Source organism: Rhinoderma darwinii, chromosome 10 (genome assembly GCF_050947455.1).
Source record: "Rhinoderma darwinii isolate aRhiDar2 chromosome 10, aRhiDar2.hap1, whole genome shotgun sequence".
Lineage (NCBI taxonomy): Eukaryota > Metazoa > Chordata > Amphibia > Anura > Rhinodermatidae > Rhinoderma > Rhinoderma darwinii.
The window spans coordinates 75600810-75620999 of record NC_134696.1 but is presented as its reverse complement, the minus strand read 5'-3'; the positions used below and the strand labels follow the sequence as shown (position 1 = coordinate 75620999).

Sequence of the window (20190 nt, the reverse complement as noted above, 5' to 3'; positions counted from 1 at the left end):
CTTGTAAACTTTCTATGGGTGTTTCCTGGGACATGTGACAGGTTCAAATGAAGTTCACATCCGTTTTTTTAAACGGAAGCCAAACGTCCGTGTAAAACGGAAACACGGAACGGAGACGAAGTGCACACGGAAACAAAAACAGACACACGGATCCGTCAAAAACGGCCGAGAAAACGGTGATGGAAGTGTGCATGAGGCCTAACGGAGCTGTGTCTTCTTATGAGCCGAGCACGTGTGTCCATCACATGACCAGGACAGATTGTTTAACACCTGGAAGTAAACAATGAAAGTTTACATTTCTTTCTCCTTGAGACCTGTTTGATAAAATGAGGGAGATCATGAACATGGAGGATCTTATTTTTTTTACTAAATGCGCTATTTGAATTTAGAAGATTACAAGGCTACAGTATTATGGCTTCCTGGATGGTCGTTCTCCTTGTTCCTGGGTGACGGTCTTTGTGTGGCTTACTCTGAAAAATCTTTCTCCCCCCCCCCCTCTTTTTGAGTCAGCTCATCTCTACGTGGAAATGGGTGTTTGTTGGCTTTTTTTCTTCTTTTCTGTTTTGCCTTGTTCCTATTGCTACATGTCCCTACATAGGGCTTCCCCACCCCCTGTTTTGTTATATAAATTCCCATCCCTCCCACAATTAGATTGTATGACATTTGTAACGTCTATGGCCACGGCCCGTCGATCGGTCGTTAACCCCGACGGCTGTGGCCATGGACAGCTTACCTCCTTGCAGCGTCGTCCCCCAGTCATGCGCCGGCACTCACTTCCGGATTCCGAGTGTCTCCGGCAAGTGCGCGCGCCCGCGCGTGCATGGCCTTAAAGGGCCAGTGCGCGCGTTTTTGCAGTAAAACTGCAATCTGGCCCAGGATGCCCTGGGCTATAAAAAGGGCTCTGCCCTTCGCCAGAGCGTTGTTAGTTTTCCGTTGTTCATCTTGCTTATGGTCTCCCAGTGTCTTCCAGCCTCCCAGTGTACCTTGCTCCTGTATCCCGTATCCTGTCTCCGTGCTACCTAGTGCTATTGCCGTGCTGTGCTACCTGCCGTGCTTTGCTACAGCCTACGCTGCCCTGCTACGCCTTACCGAACGACTTCCCGCCGCCTAATCCTGGACGTGTCTGCCTCGCCACTGCCTACGTTTGCCTCAGGTACTCTCGCTGAACCATTGAAATGTGTATTCTCCGGTTTGGCCAGCTGCCATCCCGCTACGCGGTACGGCCCAGTGGGTTCACACCTCGCATCGTGACAACATTATCACTGATAATTGAGCCTGCCTCACAATTTCTTCTCTAGGTAAGCTTTTTTTCCTCGTGTTAGATTTGACATCTTATTGGTTTGGTAATTTGGGGAGAGACTGTTGGCCTAATTGCTAGACTTGCTTCTCATGCTCTGTTTAACTTGATGTATGTAGATTATATCCTGTATTTGCTGTTTATTGCAACTTTTCCCATCCTCTTATGATGTGCTGAGGTGTTTCATTTCCACTTCTGTTTTGTACTTTGAAATTGTTTGAATAAAGACTTTGGGTGTATAGACAAAACTAGTTCACCTTTGTAGCACTAGGTGTGGGTGATTCTATTGGTATTGACTTATCCACTTCAGAAACTTTTTCTTCACTTTTATCTTCATAAAAAAGCAGCGGTGAAGTTCCAATCTAATTGAGAGAAAACATGGAGTATTACATAACCAAATAGTTCATGTAAGTTGTCAGTTACAGCTACATAGTGCACCTTTTTTGGACTCAATGCCGCATAGTGATCCAGAGGTTTTCAGCAGTTATGAATCAATAAGGCTGGGTTCACACAAACTATTTTCAGACGTATTATGCCTCGTTTGACGTCTGAAAATAAGGCTACAATACGTCGGCAAACATCTGCCCATTCATTTGAATGGGTTTGCCGACGTACTGTGCAGACAACCTGTCACTTACGCGTCGTAGTTTGACAGCTGTCAAACGACGACGCGTAAAAATACAGCCTCGTCAAAAGAAGTGCAGGACACTTCTTTCAGACGTAATTTGAGCTGTTCTTCATTGAACTGAATGAAGAGCAGCTCAAAATTTACGGCTGTCAGAGAAGCCTCGCAAAATGCGAGGAGGAGCAATTACGGCTGAAACGAGGCAGCTGTTTTCTCCTGAAAACAGTCTGCCTTTTCAGACGTAAAAGCCACTTTTCGTGTGCACATACCATAACAGTTATTTACTGAGACGCTTTATACTTTTGGCTGGGCTCACTAGTCGCGGTCAAAATGCTTTTTTTGCTGCAAACTGTCGCAAAACGTGCCACATTGCAGTGATTTTGGCAAAATGGCGCAGTTTTGCTCTGGTTTGCGGACCAAATAAACACATTCTGACCGCAACATGTCAATCCAGCCTTAAAAGGAATGTTAAAGGGAATATCTAATTTCATGAATTAGATTGAAGTATGAAGAAGATAAATAATAGGTTTGTTATTTTTTTAAAGGTTTTAGCTGTTTATTTTTTATTTTTCAAAAATTTCCTGGGGTCTGCCATACTAGTAGGACACACTTCCTTGTTATTGACTATAAGACTGAATTCACACGGGACGGAAATGCTGCAGATTTCTAGGCAGCGTTTGCGCAGCAAAATACTCACGTTTTATGTGCAGATCTTGCTGCGGATTTCACCCCTTCTAAATTGAAAAGGCTGAAATCAGTAGTGAACATCCAAAACAGAAAAAGCATGCTGCGGTTTAGTAAAACCGCAGCATGCTCTGATAATATTCAGCAGCATGTGGATAAAATTTGTTCAAACCTCATCCACTTGGCTGGGACTGTAGACACCGCAGATTTTCTGCACGTCAATTCTGCAGCAATTCCATCCCATGTGAATCCAACCCTAATGTCTCCAGGAAGTAAGCCCCTCCCGCAGGGCCCGGGGAGTAATAGGGTAGATACATATAAATCCTTGTGTGTATAATCTTCTACCTTATCAAGGCCTCCAGCAGTGCAATAGACCTGTCACTAACCTCTTGGCGCCGCAGCTGGTTTTGCCCTAAATGGTCACCAAATCTTCAACAAACAAGCGAACATAAGAAACTTTGCAATATATCTTTTTAGAGGGATTCCTCTCTTTCCACTTATCAGGTTCCCCACCTAACTGTTCATATGCTCTGAATTTACTGCTAAATCAGTCTCCTCAAAATGAAGCGGAGCTCACTGAGGATTAGGTTAGATGCTGCCCATAGAAGACTATAGAGAATGGTAGGGGGTAGCAGGAGCTGAGTGAGAGAGAGGCAGAAAAAGACACACACAGCGATGCTGTTGCAGTTTTTTAGTAAGTGTTATACCACCCAGATACTTGATTCACAGCAACATTGCTCATTACTGCTGTATAATCTCCTCCATGTTGCTACTGTTTCTGATTGTGTGCTACAAAGAGATTGAGAAGCAGGATGTTCACTTCTCTGTGTGCTATGTATGGCAGACATCTTAGCAGTTAGGCTATACCCACTGAAAATTAGAGATGAGCCTGCAGAGGGGAAAACTGATGAAAATTTTTATATAATTCTCAGAACTAGTATTATTCCTTACGTATAAATATGAAAGCTTATTCTGAAAGTCACCTTAGGTTAGGTACGCTTTAAGAACATGATGATATTGTGTGATTTAGTGGTTTCGTTCCTACGGCGTTCACTGTAGAAACACTTTAAAGAAAAAAATATGTTTCTTTGTGTCAATTTTCTGAGAGCCATAATTTTATTTTTTTCATTGACAGAGCTGTGTGAGGGTTTGTTTTTTTGCAGGACAAGTTGGTACCATTTTGGGGTTCATATGACTATTCAAACTCTTTTTATTAGTTTTTTTGGAAGGCAGGATGAGCAAAAGTCAGCAAATCTGTCATTGAAATGATCATGTTATTTAACCCTCACATTGAACACTGTAAAGAAAATAAAATAAACAACGACAGATTAGTTTGGGTTGTTATGAACATGGCAATACCAATTATGTATAATTGTTTAAATATCTTTTAACATTATAAGGCATTTTTATTTTTTTTAAAAGGCTTTATTTTTCATAAATGTTTGCAATTTTTTACAGTTCAAAACATGTATAGCAAATAAAACAATAGAAACAAGACAAATTACAAGGCATCTGGTGGGCACTATACTGCAAGAATACTATAAGAGGAGATGTGGCACATATATATCATACTTCCACAATGAATTAGGAATAGTGAAGTGTGCCCTTTCAATACCTCACGAGAAAATAACAGTCATACCACATTCACCCCATGCCCCATTCCTCCCAACCCCTCCCAATCCACTCAGAATTTTTTCCACCTTTAAATTGCAGATTCGGATTTCTCCAACCATCTGGAACAGATCTTATCAAATTGATAAGGATAATTTATGTTTAAATATAATTTACTATAGATGGGTACATATGTATTCCCCATTTGCTTCCAGTGAGCCAGACTAGGGCCCTCCGTGGCCTTACAAGCCATAATCACAATCTTTCTAGCGTAGAATAGGACAAAACTTTAAAAAAAAAATTCATAGTAATTCTGAATGACATCATTTATGATACCTAAGGGACACATTTGAGGGGCAAGGAGCCTCGGAAATTCAAAGTGGTTGTGAAGAAATTCTACGACCTCTGACCAAAAGGGGGCAATCCTGAGAGATATTCATACTGTAAAGGATCTGCCAGACACAGCTTCTGTGTCGACGCCCGTGGTTAATCAGTCTGCATCTGCTCCTAGGTCTGATAGAGTGACTTGAGCTTCTACCACTCAGACTGGTAAGCTGAGGAGTGGGAGAACCTATCACAGCCTGGCCGGACGGTTCTAGCTCCCACCCTCGGTCTATGTATACCTTAAAGAGGCTCTGTCACCAGATTTTGCAGCCCCTATCTGCTATTGCAGCAGATAGGCGCTGCAATGTAGATTACAGTAACGTTTTTATTTTTAAAAAACGAGCATTTTTGGCCAAGTTATGACCATTTTTGTAGTTATGCAAATGAGGCTTGCAAAAGTCCAAGTGGGTGTGTTTAAAAGTAAAAGTCCAAGTGGGCGTGTATTATGTGCGTACATCGGGGCGTTTTTAATACTTTTACTAGCTGGGCGTTCTGATGAGAAGTATCATCCACTTCTCTTCAGAACGCCCAGCTTCTGGCAGTGCAGACACAGCCGTGTTCTCGAGAGATCACGCTGTGTCGTCACTCACAGGTCCTGCATCGTGTCAGACGAGCGGGGACACATCGGCACCAGAGTCTACAGATGATTCTGCAGCAGCATCGGCGTTTGCAGGTAAGTAGCTACATCGACTTACCTGCTAACGCCGATGCTGCTGCAGAATCAACTGTAGCCTCTGGTGCCGATGTGTCCGACACGATGCAGGACCTGTGAGTGACGTCACAGATCTGCACTGCCAGAAGCTGGGCGTTCTGAAGAGAAGTGGATGATACTTCTCGTCAGAGCGCCCAGCTAGTAAAAGTATTAAAAACGCCCCGATGTACGCACATAATACACGCCCACTTGGACTTTTACTTTTAAACACACCCACTTGGACTTTTGCAAGCCTCATTTGCATAACTACAAAAATGGTCATAACTTGGCCAAAAATGCTCGTTTTTTAAAAATAAAAACGTTACTGTAATCTACATTGCAGCGCCTATCTGCTGCAATAGCAGATAGGGGCTGCAAAATCTGGTGACAGAGCCTCTTTAATTTGCTTCTTGTCTTTGCCTGTGATTCTCTCGTTTCCTGGCTCTGCTGTTCCTGCTAATACTACTGACCTCTGCTTCATATCGACCCTGGCTTTACTGACTACGCTCCTGCTCTGCGTTTGGTACCTAGTACACTCCTGGTTTGACTCGGCTCATTCACTACTCTTGTTGCTCACGGTGTTGCCATGGGCAACTGCCCCATTTCCCTTAGCTTCTGTGTACCCTTGTCTGTTTGTCTGTCGTGCACATATTGAGCGTAGGGACTGTCGCCCAGTTGTACGCCGTCGCCTAGGACAGGCCGTGCAAGTAGGCAGGGACTGAGTGGCGGGTAGATTAGGGCTAACCTGTCTGTCTCCCTACCCCGACATTACACATACAAAGTGTATCTATGTACCTACTTCCGAGTGGCATCTAAAACAGCTATCCGAAGACAGCATCCCAATCCTCCGGAGTCTGACTGCGTATAGTAAATCCGATGCAGAAATCGAGATTGTATCAGGAAATCTCTTGCACTAGTAACTGAATAAAAAAATGACATTTCTACCTCCCTCCACTCTTCCAGATCAGGGATACCCCCCTTCCACCGAGTAAAGGCCTTATCAAAAGGTCGTTGGCCAAAGGACAGCAATAAAGCGTATATTTAAGCAAGGACCTTTGAATGGGACGGGGCCCCCAGAAGATCCTCCAGTCTAGAAAACCCCAACTGGGGCGACATAGAACCAAATTGGGCAAACCAAGCATGACGTAACTGGAGATAGTGGAAAGAGATCTTCTGCGAAAGCTCAAATCTGTCTCTAAGTTCAGAAAAGGATAGAAAGCCAGAGTCTTCAGTGGACAATTGACCCAGGAACTTTACCCCGGCCCCCGCCCACATCCCCGCCCCCGGCAAAGATTCAAAATGGGGCAATAAAGGATTATTCCATATAAGGGTTCTAGGTGAGTACAAAGGGACCATTGTGACCTTCATCATAACACGAGTTGCCTTCCACGCTACAGCCACCGTCTGAAGCAGGAGAGGTACACCATCCCGGGATTTGAATCTATAAAGCAAATTCGTAAGACATTCATAAGATGCTATAAGTGCCCCTGCAAGTGCAGTGGCTGCATTACTCAAATCGATATCTATCCACCAATTGAGATGCCAGGTAATACAGATAAAGGTTTGGTGCCGCCATTCCCCCCATGTGTTTAGGAGCCTGTAGTAGACCAAGACCAAACCTAGGGACTCTACCCTGCCAGTAAAAAGACCGTAAAACACTGTCAAGCCTTTAAAAAATTGTCTAGACAATACAGTAGGACAGGCATGAAATAAATATAGAAATTTAGGGAGGTACAACATTTTAAATAAATTAATCCTGCCGTATAATGATAAGGGGAGATTGTTGCAAGCGTTTAGCTGCTTTTCAGCTGCAACAACCAAAGGGTCAAGGTTAAAGAGGCTCTGTCACCAGATTTTCAAACCCCTATCTCGTATTGCAGCAGATCGGCGCTGCAATGTAGATAACAGTAACGTTTTTTTTTTCAAAAACGAGCATTTTTGGCCAAGTTATGAGCATTTTTATATTTATGCAAATGAGCCTTTCTTATGTACAACTGGGCGTGTTTAATGTTAAGTCCAAGTGGGCGTGTATTGTGTGTTTACATCTAGGCGTTTTTACTTGTTTTACTAGCTGGGCGTTGTGAATAGAAGTGTATGATGCTGACGAATCAGCATCATCCACTTCTCTTCGTTAACACCCAGCAGTGCACAGACACTGAACACAGCGTGTTCTCGAGAGATCACGCTGTGACGTCACTTCCTGCCCCAGGTCCTGCATTGTGTCGGACGAGCGAGGACACATCAGCACCGGGCGACAGAGGCTACAGTTGATTCTGCAGCAGCATCGGCGTTTGCAGGTAAGTCGATGTAGCCTCTGTCGCCTGGTGACGATGTGTCCTCGCTCGTCCGACACGATGCAGGACCTGGGGCAGGAAGTGACGTCACAGCGTGATCTCTTGAGAACACGCTGTGTGTCTGTGCACTGCCAGAAGCTGGGTGTTAACGAAGAGAAGTGGATGATGCATATTCGTCAGCATCATACACTTCTATTCACAACGCCCAGCTAGTAAAACAAGTAAAAACGCCCAGATGTACACACACAATACACGCCCACTTGGACTTAACTTTAAACACGCCCAGTTGTACTTAAGAAAGGCTCATTTGCATAAATATAAAAATGCTCATAACTTGGCCAAAAATGCTCGTTTTTGAAAAAAAAACACGTTACTGTAATCTACATTGCAGCGCCGATCTGCTGCAATACGAGATAGGGGTTTGAAAATCTGGTGACAGAGCCTCTTTAAGCTCACCATATCTTGATAAATCAAGAGCAATCTTAATCCCAAGGTAAGTAAATTGGGAAACTACTTGCAAGGGTACAGGGAGACTCTGTTTGGAGCTATATCTCGGAAACAGGGGGAATAAGACTGACTTAGACCGATTTTCCGACAAACCTGAAAAGGCACCAAAGGTATCAATCAGTTTTAAAAGAGAAGCCAGGGAAGGACCATCATCCTCTAGATATACTGTGTGTCATCTGCGTACAGGGATAATTCTTCAAATATGTGGCCCCTTGAAAGGCCTTCTATGGATGGAGATTGGCGTATAGCCACTGCAAGGGGTTATATTGCGAGGGTGAATAACAGAGGAGAGCGGACACCCCTGCCGGGTACCACGACTCAAGAAAAAGGAGTCAGAAATATCCATATTTGTTCTCACTCCGGCACTCGGTCCTTCATATAAGAGTCGAACCAGAGCCCAAAAACTTGGACCAAAATTCAAATGGGAGAGAAGCGTCCAAAGATAACGCCATTCGACCGAGTCAAATGCCTTATAAGTATCCAGAAAGAGAACGAAGCCAGGGGAAACTGCCCACCTCGCCGCATCTAGATTTAAAAAAGTCTGTGTATATTAATGTCTATTCCCTTCCCGGGCATAAAGCCAGTCTGATCTGGGTGAACCAAAGACAAAACAAACTTCTTTAATCTAGTAGCTAAAATTTTGCCCAACATCTTAGCATCTGAGTTAATAAGTGAAATCGGACGATATGAGTCCGGGAGAGTAGGGTCCTTCCCTGGCTTCAACAATACCACAATATGTGCCTCACGAATGGAGGTCGGCAGGATGCCCATTTCATAAGCACTGGAATACATGTTCTGAAGTCTAGGAATCAAGGCAGCACTATTCCCCCTATACCACTCACCCCTCAACCCATCAAGACCAGGAATTTTGCCAGAAGGCAGCAACTCAATGGCACTCTCTATTTCTTCAGCTACAATCGGCCCATCCAATTCAATCACCTGAGCGGCTGACAGACGCCATAAGGGCAGTGAATTTAAGAATTGTTCTATATCACTTGGCGGAACAAAGCACCTCGAGCCATACAGCCCGGCATACAATTCACGAACCACCTTATTTATATCTTTCGGTGCAGTACACAATATACCCTGTGCAGAGACAATGGAAGGAATAGACACACAAGGACGCTCCGACCTCGACAAATATGGCAGTAGTTTACCATTTTTATCTCCAAATTCAAAAATGGATGCCTCGGTAGCCAGCACTCGCTTCCTTGTCTGTTCAGTATGTATAAGTATCAGTACCCTTTGAATGCCTGCCCAGTGTTTTTTGGTGTTAGATTAGGGATTTTCAATAAACTCCTCCTCTGCCCGTTGGACCTCGCTCACTAAGTATCTCTCTTTGTCCCTGGAACCCCTTCTACATTTTGTCACCCCAACTGCAAATGCTCCTCTCACTGTGGCTTTATAGGCATCCCACACAATCAATGTATCTGGATAGGAGGAGTTGTTTTTTCCAGTACATAACATGAGAGGCTGAGACCTCCGAAGTGACCTCAGGAGAGGCAAGCCATTCGGTTTGACTTTCACTTATGCTTATGATTGCCAACAAATCACGTTTCTGGATCTCACTTTGAGTTGTACCTCCAGTTTAGAGACTGTTCAGCCTGGCACTTATCGCAAACCTACTGCTGGTAATGCAATTTTGCATGGCAAATCTTGCCACCCGGAACATACCATTAACATACCATTAAGGGTTGGAGAAATATTTCGAGCTAAAAAAAAATGCTCGTCTGAACAATCATATAGCGACGAAACGAATAAAATATGCAATTGTTTAAAGGACCGAAGCTATCCCCAGTGGACCCTGGACAGGGCTATTAACTTAGGTGAGGACAAAAAACGCTGCGATTTATTACAAAGAAAACATAAATATAAAAAGTAATATATGCATTTGTTACATCATACAGTAAAGAATATCATATGATACAAGCTATAGTGTCCAAATACTTACCAGTCCTTTTTCAAGACGAAGGTTTACGCCAGATACTAGAGCCGGGTTGTAGATTTTCTTCCCAGAGAGCGCCTAATTTGGGTACCATGCTCTCACCTAGTTTAACGCATGTTTCACCTAAACTAAATACGTGGCTGTCATCTAAAGGTTTTTATCCTTGTGGAGCAAATATATGTATGTGTTGCAACCATGTACATAAAATTAAAGAAGTAAATTCGGCTATTGATGGAACCAAACAATTCATCAATTGCAACACACGACATGTAGTATATCAAATAAACTGTACTCTCTGTAATTAATCTTATGTTGGGTGCACAAGTAATTGGTCAGCATCATACACTCTGTACAACCCCCACTTGGTCGAAAGTAAAAACACGCCCACTTGACAGGGGTTTCAGGTATATTGCTAGCCGCGATGTATTATTTGTATGTTAAGTATGATGAATGTTTGTGTGAATGTGGTGCTCCTTTTTTCGCTCCTCTCTCACTCTTTGGCCGCGAGTGGTCCTGGGTTACTGTATCACCTTTAGATGCGTTATGGCTTTGATTAAGTTGGAATGTACGTGGGCTCAATTCTAAATTCAAGAGAGCTCTTGTATTTAATTTTGTAAAGAAGCATTCTCCGCATATTATGTGTTTACAGGAGACGCATCTGACCGGCCAAAAAGTCTTGGCACTTAAACGTGCTTGGATAGCAAAAGGATATCACTCCACTTATTTCAACTACTCCAGTGGGGTATCTCTCCCCATAGCCAAGAGTCTGCATCTGGAGGTGCTGCAGGTGGCCTGCGACCATTTTGGTAGATATGTTATTGTACATTGTCTGATGCAGGGGTCAATATTTATTATAATCAATTTATATATCCCTCCACCTCTGGATCCGGACCTGCTAGCTTTAGTGGCCGATAAGCTATGAGTTCCCAGTGAGCCCGGTTTTCTTTGTGGGGGACTTTAATGCAGTACCGGATGCCTCGGTAGACCGTACGGCAGGCTTGGATCAGGTATCTGCCCATCTTAATGCCTGGTCTTCACCGCTCCGTCTCACTGATGTGTGGCGTTGGAAATTTCCGACGGATACATCCTACTCATATTATTCATCTACTCATAAAATATTCTGTAGGATAGACTTTGCTATGTCCTCCCGAGATTTTTTGCCTGCAATTACTTCTATTGCTCTTACTCCCAGGGGTATCTCAGATCATTCAGCTCTGCTTTTGACATTTATAACTGGACCTCTCATTGACTCTAAAGTCTGGAGGTTAAATCCGGCATGGGTTATTATTAATGTAGTTGATGAAGTCTGGTATGGTCGCCACATCAGAGGACCAGATGATGATCATGTCATCAATGTAACGACCATTCTCAAAGTCATCTGCTCTCTCTATCGAGTCCACCACCTGTCTTCTCAACTCTGCAATTTCAGCCGGAATGGGGCACCTCAAAAATCCTCCACCTCAAAAATCCTACGTTCTGTTTCAGTAGTACGTCACAAATATTCTGCATTTTATGCCTCAGTATAACAAGATCTTGCCGCAGTTCATCAACTTTAGTAACAAGCTCAGATTGACACAAATTGATAGCAGTCAGCAGCTGCAGTTCTGCAGATTTTAAGTCCATATGCGAGGAGGAAACAGACTGATCTTGTGGGGGCACCCGTCGCGGCAGGCTCATGGAACCCTCAAACATTGACAGGGAGGGATCAGGGGAGGCAGGCAGACGCAGAGGTCTTGAGAACTGTTCAAGTTTCTTCGCTGCATGAGCTTTAATTTTAGATATGGTGTCACAAGAGGGATCAACATCCAGATCATCCAGTGAGTGGAATGGAGGATCTTCCACCACAGATTCATCTTCAGAGGGGTGGGGGGGGGACAGAGTACCCAGCCAGGAATTTACTATTTCCTTTCTTCCCCTATTACCTCTCATAGTAGGAGTTCTGGTGTCCAGGGTGTGCACAAAATGGTGGATGAACTGAGAAAAGGGGGTCAGCACCGGTCCGTGGAGCGCTATAGGGAGACTTGTGCAGGGAGCAAAGCAGAGTACACGGAGTATTTAGTTTTTTTAATCCCCTGGTCTGAATATTCAGAAATATAAAGGTGTTAATATGCATTTATGCAAATGCTTCTGGAGGTTCTCAAAACTAGGAATGTAAGATAAAACAGTAAGACTGGGTTCACACTGTGCGTTTTTGTTGCGTTTTTAACATGCATTTTTTTTGTTTCGTCAGATAATCTCCCATGTCTCTCAATAGGAGTTTCAACCCAAAAAAAAAAACGCAACAAAAACGCATGTGAACCCAGCCTAAATCATGGCATCAGGAATTTTTCTCTACTTTCTGTCAGCGATCCTATTGAATAATATGACAATCATCCTATCACCAACTGGATATGGCTGATATGACTGATACCAGGTTACAAAAGATTATAGTCAGTTGAAATGCCAGTTCAGATAAAGCTATGTCCACATTACGATAAAGCCATACATTTGAGGTACAGTGAAGGAAATAAGTATTTGATCCCTTGCTGATTTTGTAAGTTTGCCCACTGTCAAAGACATGAACAATCTAGAATTTTTAGGCTAGGTTAATTTTACCAGTGAGAGATCGATTATATTTAAAAAAAAAACTGAAAATCACATTGTCACAATTATATATATTTATTTGCATTGTGCACAGAGAAATAAGTATTTGATCCCTTTGGCAAACAAGACTTAATACTTGGTGGCAAAACCCTTGTTGGCAAGCACAGCAGTCAGATGTTTTTTGTAGTTGATGATGAGGTTTGCACACATGTTAGATGGAATTTTGGCCCACTCATCTGTAAATCATTAAGATTTCGAGGCTGTCGCTTGGCAACTCGGATCTTCAGCTCCCTCCATAAGTTTTCGATGGGATTAAGGTCTGGAGACTGGCTAGGCCACTCCATGACCTTAATGTGCTTCTTTTTGAGCCACTCCTTTGTTGCCTTGGCTGTATGTTTCGGGTCATTGTCGTGCTGGAAGACCCAGCCACAAGCCATTTTTAATGTCCTGGTGGAGGGAAGGAGGTTGTCACTCAGGATTTGACGGTACATAGCTCCATCCATTCTCCCATTGATGCGGTGAAGTAGTCCTGTGCCCTTAGCAGAGAAACACCCCCAAAACATAATGTTTCCACCTCCATGCTTGACAGTGGGGATGGTGTTCTTTGGGTCATAGGCAGCATTTCTCTTCCTCCAAACACGGCGAGTTGAGTTAATGCCAAAGAGCTCAATTTTAGTCTCATCTGACCACAGCACCTTCTCCCAATCACTCTCAGAATCATCCAGATGTTCATTTGCAAACTTCAGACGGGCCTGTACATGTGCCTTCTTGAGCAGGGGGACCTTGCGGGCTCTGCAGGATTTTAATCCATTACGGCGTAATGTGTTACCAATGGTTTTCTTGGTGACTGTGGTCCCAGTTGCCTTGAGATCATTAACAAGTTCCCCCCGTGTAGTTTTCGGCTGAGCTCTCACCTTCCTCTGGATCAAGCATACCCCACGAGGTGAGATTTTGCATGGAGCCCCAGATCGATGTCGATTTCCAGTCATTTTGTATGTCTTCCATTTTCTTACTATTGCACCAACAGTTGTCTCCTTCTCACCCAGCGTCTTACTTATGGTTTTGTAGCCCATTCCAGCCTTGTGCAGGTCTATGATCTTGTCCCTGACATCCTTAAAAAGCTCTTTGGTCTTGCCCATGTTGTAGAGGTTAGAGTCAGACTGATTAATTGAGTCTGTGGGCAGGAGTCTTTTATACAGGTGACCATTTAAGACAGCTGTCTTTAATGCAGGCACCAAGTTGATTTGGAGCATGTAACTGGTCTGGAGGAGGCTGAACTCTTAATGGTTGGTAGGGGATCAAATACTTATTTCTCTGTGCACAATGCAAATAAATATATATAATTTTGACTATGTGATTTTCTGTTTTTTTTTAAATATAATCTATCTCTCACTGGTAAAATTAACCTAGCCTAAAAAGTCTAGACTGTTCATGTATTTGACAGTGGGCAAACTTACAAAATCAGCAAGGGATCAAATACTTATTTCCTTCACTGTATAAAGAGAAAGTACACTGCAAAAATAGGGATGCAAACATCTACATTTTTAGACATAAGCCCTGTGTTTTTTGAGGGTTTCAGAGCTTTAAACAAATTCCACTAATGTTTTATTTTTTTGTTTTTTTTAGAAAGCAAGCTTTTTTTGTATTGTTTTGTTTTTTTCTCAGACAAAAAAGTCTACACGTAATATTTTTTTTTAGTGTAGGTACTGTGTATGCTAACCATTTCCATGAAGGGAATCTTTCAGAAGAAAATACCAATCAGGCCACAGTGTTTGACAAGGAAATCAAAAACTCTTTCCCAACATTCCTATTTTATGCTGTAATTGAAAATACATTTTTGGATAAAATCAAATTTTTTGTTAAATGCAAATTAACTGCAAGTGCCACTCATGTGGGCCGTTCCATCGCAAGTGATCCTATTTTTGCTGGCAAACACTATGGCTATGTCGACGTCACAGGACTATTCACCTTAATCTCATCGACTATTCATTCCATAAAAACGGAAACCATTCGCACCAGATCCGTCACCACTGAAATCAATGGTGATGCAAATAGAAACCTATGGTTTACGTTTGTTTCAGTCAGGGTTCCGTTCATGGGTTCCCCTGACGGAAAGCACCGAAAGAACCCATGAACGGAGCCCTGATGCAGATGTGAACAAAGCCTTATATTTTAGGATAGTCTTACCACTAGCCAAAACAAATCAAAATAAATTCAAGCAACATAATTGTAACACTGTGATGACACCTGCATCGGTCTGCTCTGTTGTTCTGCTCCATCAGAGAAGCAGAACAAGGGAATAATGGGAGCAACGGTTTCGTTGCACAATGGACACCGCTGGTGGCCGAGAAGACCCTTTGACTTTAATAGGTTCCGTCGGTTCCTGTTGGAGTGTCCTTGATTTTACTGGATTTTACCTTGATTTTACTAGAGACAATAGCATAGCATGCTGCGCTATTGTCTCCGGTACTCTCACCCGAATCTGCCATGGAGCCTCCGACGCAGTTGTGAATGAGGCCTAACGTCTTACTATGATTAAATGTATTGTGTTAACTTGTTTTTTGGGATTTTTTTGTATAATTTTTATAATACTTTTTATTATTATAATTCCTCAATGATCCATTAATTACCTCACTGTAAAATCGGTCTCCCTCATTGCTTATGACAAGCAGAGTTACTTGTTTTCCACTTTCCTGAATGAGACTGACAATGTCCTCATGCTCCAATCCCTCAACACTCTGTCCATTCACTCCTAGTAGACGGTCTCCTTCATGCATTCCAGCAACTTCTGCTGGAAGTCCTGGGTCCAGCTCACATAGAAACTGTCCTGTTTTGGAACATAAAAAAAGTAGGATAAGGCTCAGTTCTCAAAAGCCTTAGGGAAATACGTTTTTGCTTTTTTTCTGTCCTCAAAAATGAGAACAGAACCCCAAAGCTGGGAACATAGGAAAACATTCCCAGAAGGGAAAAGGAATTTTAACCCCAATGTTAATGAGAACTTAGCCTAATTCATACAATATAAATATATTTATTAATTTCTATTTAACCAACATATTCCACAACGCTATAACGAATTTATCACTCATTGTCCCCAATGGGGCTCAAAATCTAAATTTCTTATCTGAATGTTTTTGGAGTGTGGGAGGAAACCTAAGAAAAAAAAATAGTATTTTATCCCCTATTCACACGCTCTGAAAAATATTTACACGGAATAACAAATGCGCTTTGGATTTGAAAATTTATAGCATGTTCATCATTGCCACAGATCCTGTCCCGAAAAGCTGTGAATAAGCTCCATTGAATTACAATTGGGCTAATCTGCTTGCGGATCCGGTGGCCAATCCACAGCAGAGGTCCGTTTTTGAGCCACAGATTTCTGCTTCAGATTTTTAAGGATGTGCTTACACAGTGGAATTTTCATGTGGATTCTGCATTGCATTCCACGTGAAATCCACACACAAACCGCCTCCTATTGTTGTCAATGGGAAATCCGCGTTGCCATTTATATGGCAACAGAATTTTCTAAAGCGTCACTTATTGACATGGATTCTGCATGTAAAACCCGGTGGATTTCCACACACTGTTTAGCTCCATTGACTATAATGTGCATATTTTTTAAGTGAATTTCACTGCGGATCTGCATCAAATTTTCCTGCCTCCCGAGTCCGCAGAGTGAACATACCCTGAAAAATCCACAGTGGATTTGCCTATGGCAGATCTGTGTTGTAAGAATATGCCCCAAATTTTCTATATAGTGGATTGTGCTTCTGTCCCCGATTATGTGATGCATACCTCAAATATATATTTTTTGTGGCTGTCACTGCCCTAGCTTTCTGTCCTAGTTTAGCACAGTTGTTTGCTTCACGCCATCATGTTAGCTATCAGTGCTGTATGTGATCATTAATCTAAGCACTTTTGCCCACTATAGCAACTGTTGCCACCAAAGATATAACCAAGTGATATAAATGTAACCTAATCTTGACTGCCAGTGATTTGGTTTTGACCCCAATACCAAGGTTCAGAAAGGCTATAACATCCCTGGTATCTCAAATGCACAATGGAATCAGCAGCTGACAACAATTGGAGAGCCACACATAGTGTCTTGGAATAGAAGCAGTGACAGTGCCGCTGCCTGTATTCATCCCAGTAGTCACGTGAGCGATCACGTGTTCGCCGGGATGTCGGGAGCAGGAGGCTGTTGCTGGGTCTCACTAGATCCAGCACAGCCCTAATATTGATTACACTGACACTGAAGCAGGGCAGATGTCCCCTGTGACCGTATATTTTCATTCTTTAAGTATAAGTATGGTGCTGGAGGAAACTGAATTTAATTAAAATGATCTGTGTAATCCCAGCATTCCTATGTATGCAGATCACACATAATTGTGATCTAATACCTGCTGGTTATTAGATGACTTTTAGCAGTGATCTGCACACAGAGAAATGCTGGGAGGACACAAATCATGTCCTTTTCCCCATGTAACAATCGGAGGCCCATGATGTCATTGCAACGTCCTGAATGCAGGAAGGGAACTCACTTTGAACTCTGTGTTTAGCATTTTTTTGTGACAGGGAGCTGGTCATTATACTCCCTATCTTTACTCTCTATCTTTAAATCTCATCTACTTTGCTGCTACTGTAAATGCTGCGGAATTTCTGCAAATAAATCAGTTTGCAGAAATTCTGCAGCGTTTACGCTACGTGGGAACCCAGCCTAAATGACATGATTTATTCTGTGGGTCATTACGAATACACCGATACCAATGATTTTCTATGTTTTTTGCAAAATAAACATTTAAGAAAAAGAAATAAAAATAAGTTGTTTTTGCGTTGCTGCATTTAAAGATACTTATTTAATCATTAAAGGAGCTGTATGGTGGCTTGAATATTTTTTTTAACTTATTATTTTTTTGTGTCAGAAGGCGACTTAAACATATGGTCCTTTGATTCTATAATATTTCTGTATTGCAATGTATTATGCTTGTCAGTATTACAGTCTAGGCAGGGATTATTTACATGGTTAGTCCCCAGCTGCCATGGCAACCCATCAGCAACCTGCAATTGTGTTCCTGGAGCGCCAAAGGAGACTCCCTCTGTCTAACCACTTAGATGCCGCTGTTAGCATTGATCTAATCATCTCCTCTCTTTTTTATGTTTGTTGTCTATGCAGTTACCTGCAGCTGGTGTGTCTTCACATAAATTTGCTTACCTTGTCCTCCTAGACACTTTTCTTGCCTTAAAAGGAACCCATATCCCTGTGGGCATCGTACTAAGTGAAGCTTTCGTGGTTGGTAGGGTAAGGAAGATGTATCAGCAAATGCTATGCTTGGTGTTACTCCACGAGATTCATACTCTCCCCATGCAGATGATTCCAGAACTAGGAGGACTACTGGAGAGCCACTGTGTTGTATCTGCAAAGAACAAGAATATGATATTTTTTTTATACACATATTTAAGAATAAACAACAGTTTTTTAACCCCTTCCTGATGTAGTAATTTTTCAGATTTTCATTTAATTTTTTTTCTCCCCACCTTCCAAAAGCTATAACTTTTTTATTTTTCCGTTGATATAGCCCTATGAGGGCTTGATTTTTGCTGGACGAGTTGTAGTTTTTCATGTCACCATTTATTATACCATATAATGTACTAGGAAATGGGGAAAAAATTATTTATGTGGTGGAAAATGTTTTTTTCGCTTCGTTTTTTAAGCCACTCACGATTTTCGCGGCGTTTTTAGCTGCATTTTTTACGGCCGTTTTTGGAGCTGTTTTCAATAGTCTATTAAAAACCTGCACTTCTTTTTCACGGCCGTTTTTCAAAACGGCCGCGTAAAAAAACGGCCGGTCGGAAATCAATGCGCAGATGTTTGTAGGCGTTCTGCTTCCGATTTTTGGCTATTTTTCTGGCAAAAAAAAATAGGTTGCGTGAACATACCCTTATTGTGCGAGATGAGGGGACCAAAAGACAACAATCATGGTTTTTTTACAGCATTCACCATGCTTGTTAAATAATGTTATATTGCAATAGTTCAGACTTTGGCAATACCAATTATGTTTTGTTTGTTTTTTTAACAATGCTTTAGGAGGAAAATGGGAAAAGTTTTTTTTGGGAACTTTTAATATATATCTTTAGTACATATAAACACTTTATTTAACTTATTTTATTTGTCTCCCTAGGGGACGTGAACCAGCGATCGTTGGAGCACTAGCACTATATACTGCAATACTAATGTATAGCAGTATATCATGTTTCTGATGGGCTTCTATTAAGATGGCAGACCTGGGGGCATTCATTAGGCCGCCAGGCTGCCACGCCAACCATCGGGCCAATGGGCTGTCAGAAGTACTCTCCCCCTCTCTCTAATGCTTTAGATGCTGCAGTCACTGTTGACCGCAGCATCTAACGAGTTAAACGAGTGGGATTCACTCGTTACAGTGAAGTGTTTTCTGTAACATACAGCCGACACCCGCGTTGTATAGAGCAAGAAGGGGTTAAAGGGGTTCTCCTTTTTGGACAATTCTTACTTGTTAGAAGCTTCCTTGACACTGAGCAGATCACATAGTATCCCCCTGTTGGGATGCCCAATGTTCAATTGTAATCTGTGGAGAAACCTGGCAGTAGGTGTTTAATTTTACAGGAGCGCCACCACAGGGGAAATGAAGAATTACACCATGTTCATTTAAACTAATATGATGTCTGTGTAATGCAGGACATGATAGGTCCTCCAGAGCGAAAGATCCTCTTTGTAACCACTTTCCACTCTGGCCAAGAGATGAGAATCTTGAACAGAGGACCACCCTCTATTAACTCAGAATTCCATAAAAAGGTGTATGAAAAGTAATTTTCTAAACTGAACAAACCCTTTAAAGCATACCTTTTGAACACCTTTTTTTCCCCTTAAAAGGAATGTGTCGCAAATTTTCTATTTTTTTTATTAAGTTGTTCCTTCTTTATTATAAATTGCCATTTTTGGGTATTATTTTATTCTTCCACAAGGCAGGAAATATTAAAAATGAAATAATAATTTTTAAGTTTCCCTATATTGGCCACCAGAGGAAGCAATTCCCAGAATTACAGTAGGGTGAATCAGGGAAAACAACCTGACTCACGGCTGCTGTAAATGTGGGAGGAATAATCTCCCTACTGGTGACCACGTTATGCAGTGGCGTAGCTCTGGCGTCACAATGGTTGCAATTGCGACTGGGCCCCTAAGCCTGGGGGGCCCACAGGGCCGCCGTAGCTATACAGCGCTGACCGCGCTGGTCCCGCTTCCTGAATGCTGGAGCAAGGAGCTGACGGCTCCTTGCTCCAGCATTCACTCTGCTGTGAGCGGCTCGGCGCAGGCAGGCGCGATTTAGTGACGTCATTGTTCTATTAGGTACTATGGGGCATTATACTGGGTAGGGAAGGGAGGCTGATATGGTGGCAGCTACAGGAGAATTTTACTTTGTGAGGGACATTATACTGTATGGGCGACATTATACTGTGGTAGCATTATACTGTGGTGACAGCTATGGGTGGCATTATACTGTATGGGGGCATTATACAGTGGGGACAGCTATGCATGGC

General features: G+C 42.4%; 1 protein-coding gene across 1 annotated transcript in view; it reads right to left on the bottom strand.

The window, feature by feature from the left end:
- NHERF4 (NHERF family PDZ scaffold protein 4) overlaps nucleotides 1–20190 on the bottom strand; it is a 302457-nt gene that overhangs the window by 16552 nt on the left and 265715 nt on the right. Inside the window, exons 8-10 of the mRNA XM_075840824.1 lie at nucleotides 17831–18032; nucleotides 15252–15448; nucleotides 1555–1659 (exon numbers count right to left, since the gene is read on the bottom strand). Of these exons, the coding sequence (XP_075696939.1) occupies nucleotides 1555–1659; nucleotides 15252–15448; nucleotides 17831–18032 (504 nt within the window). The remainder of the gene's footprint in view (nucleotides 1–1554; nucleotides 1660–15251; nucleotides 15449–17830; nucleotides 18033–20190) is intronic.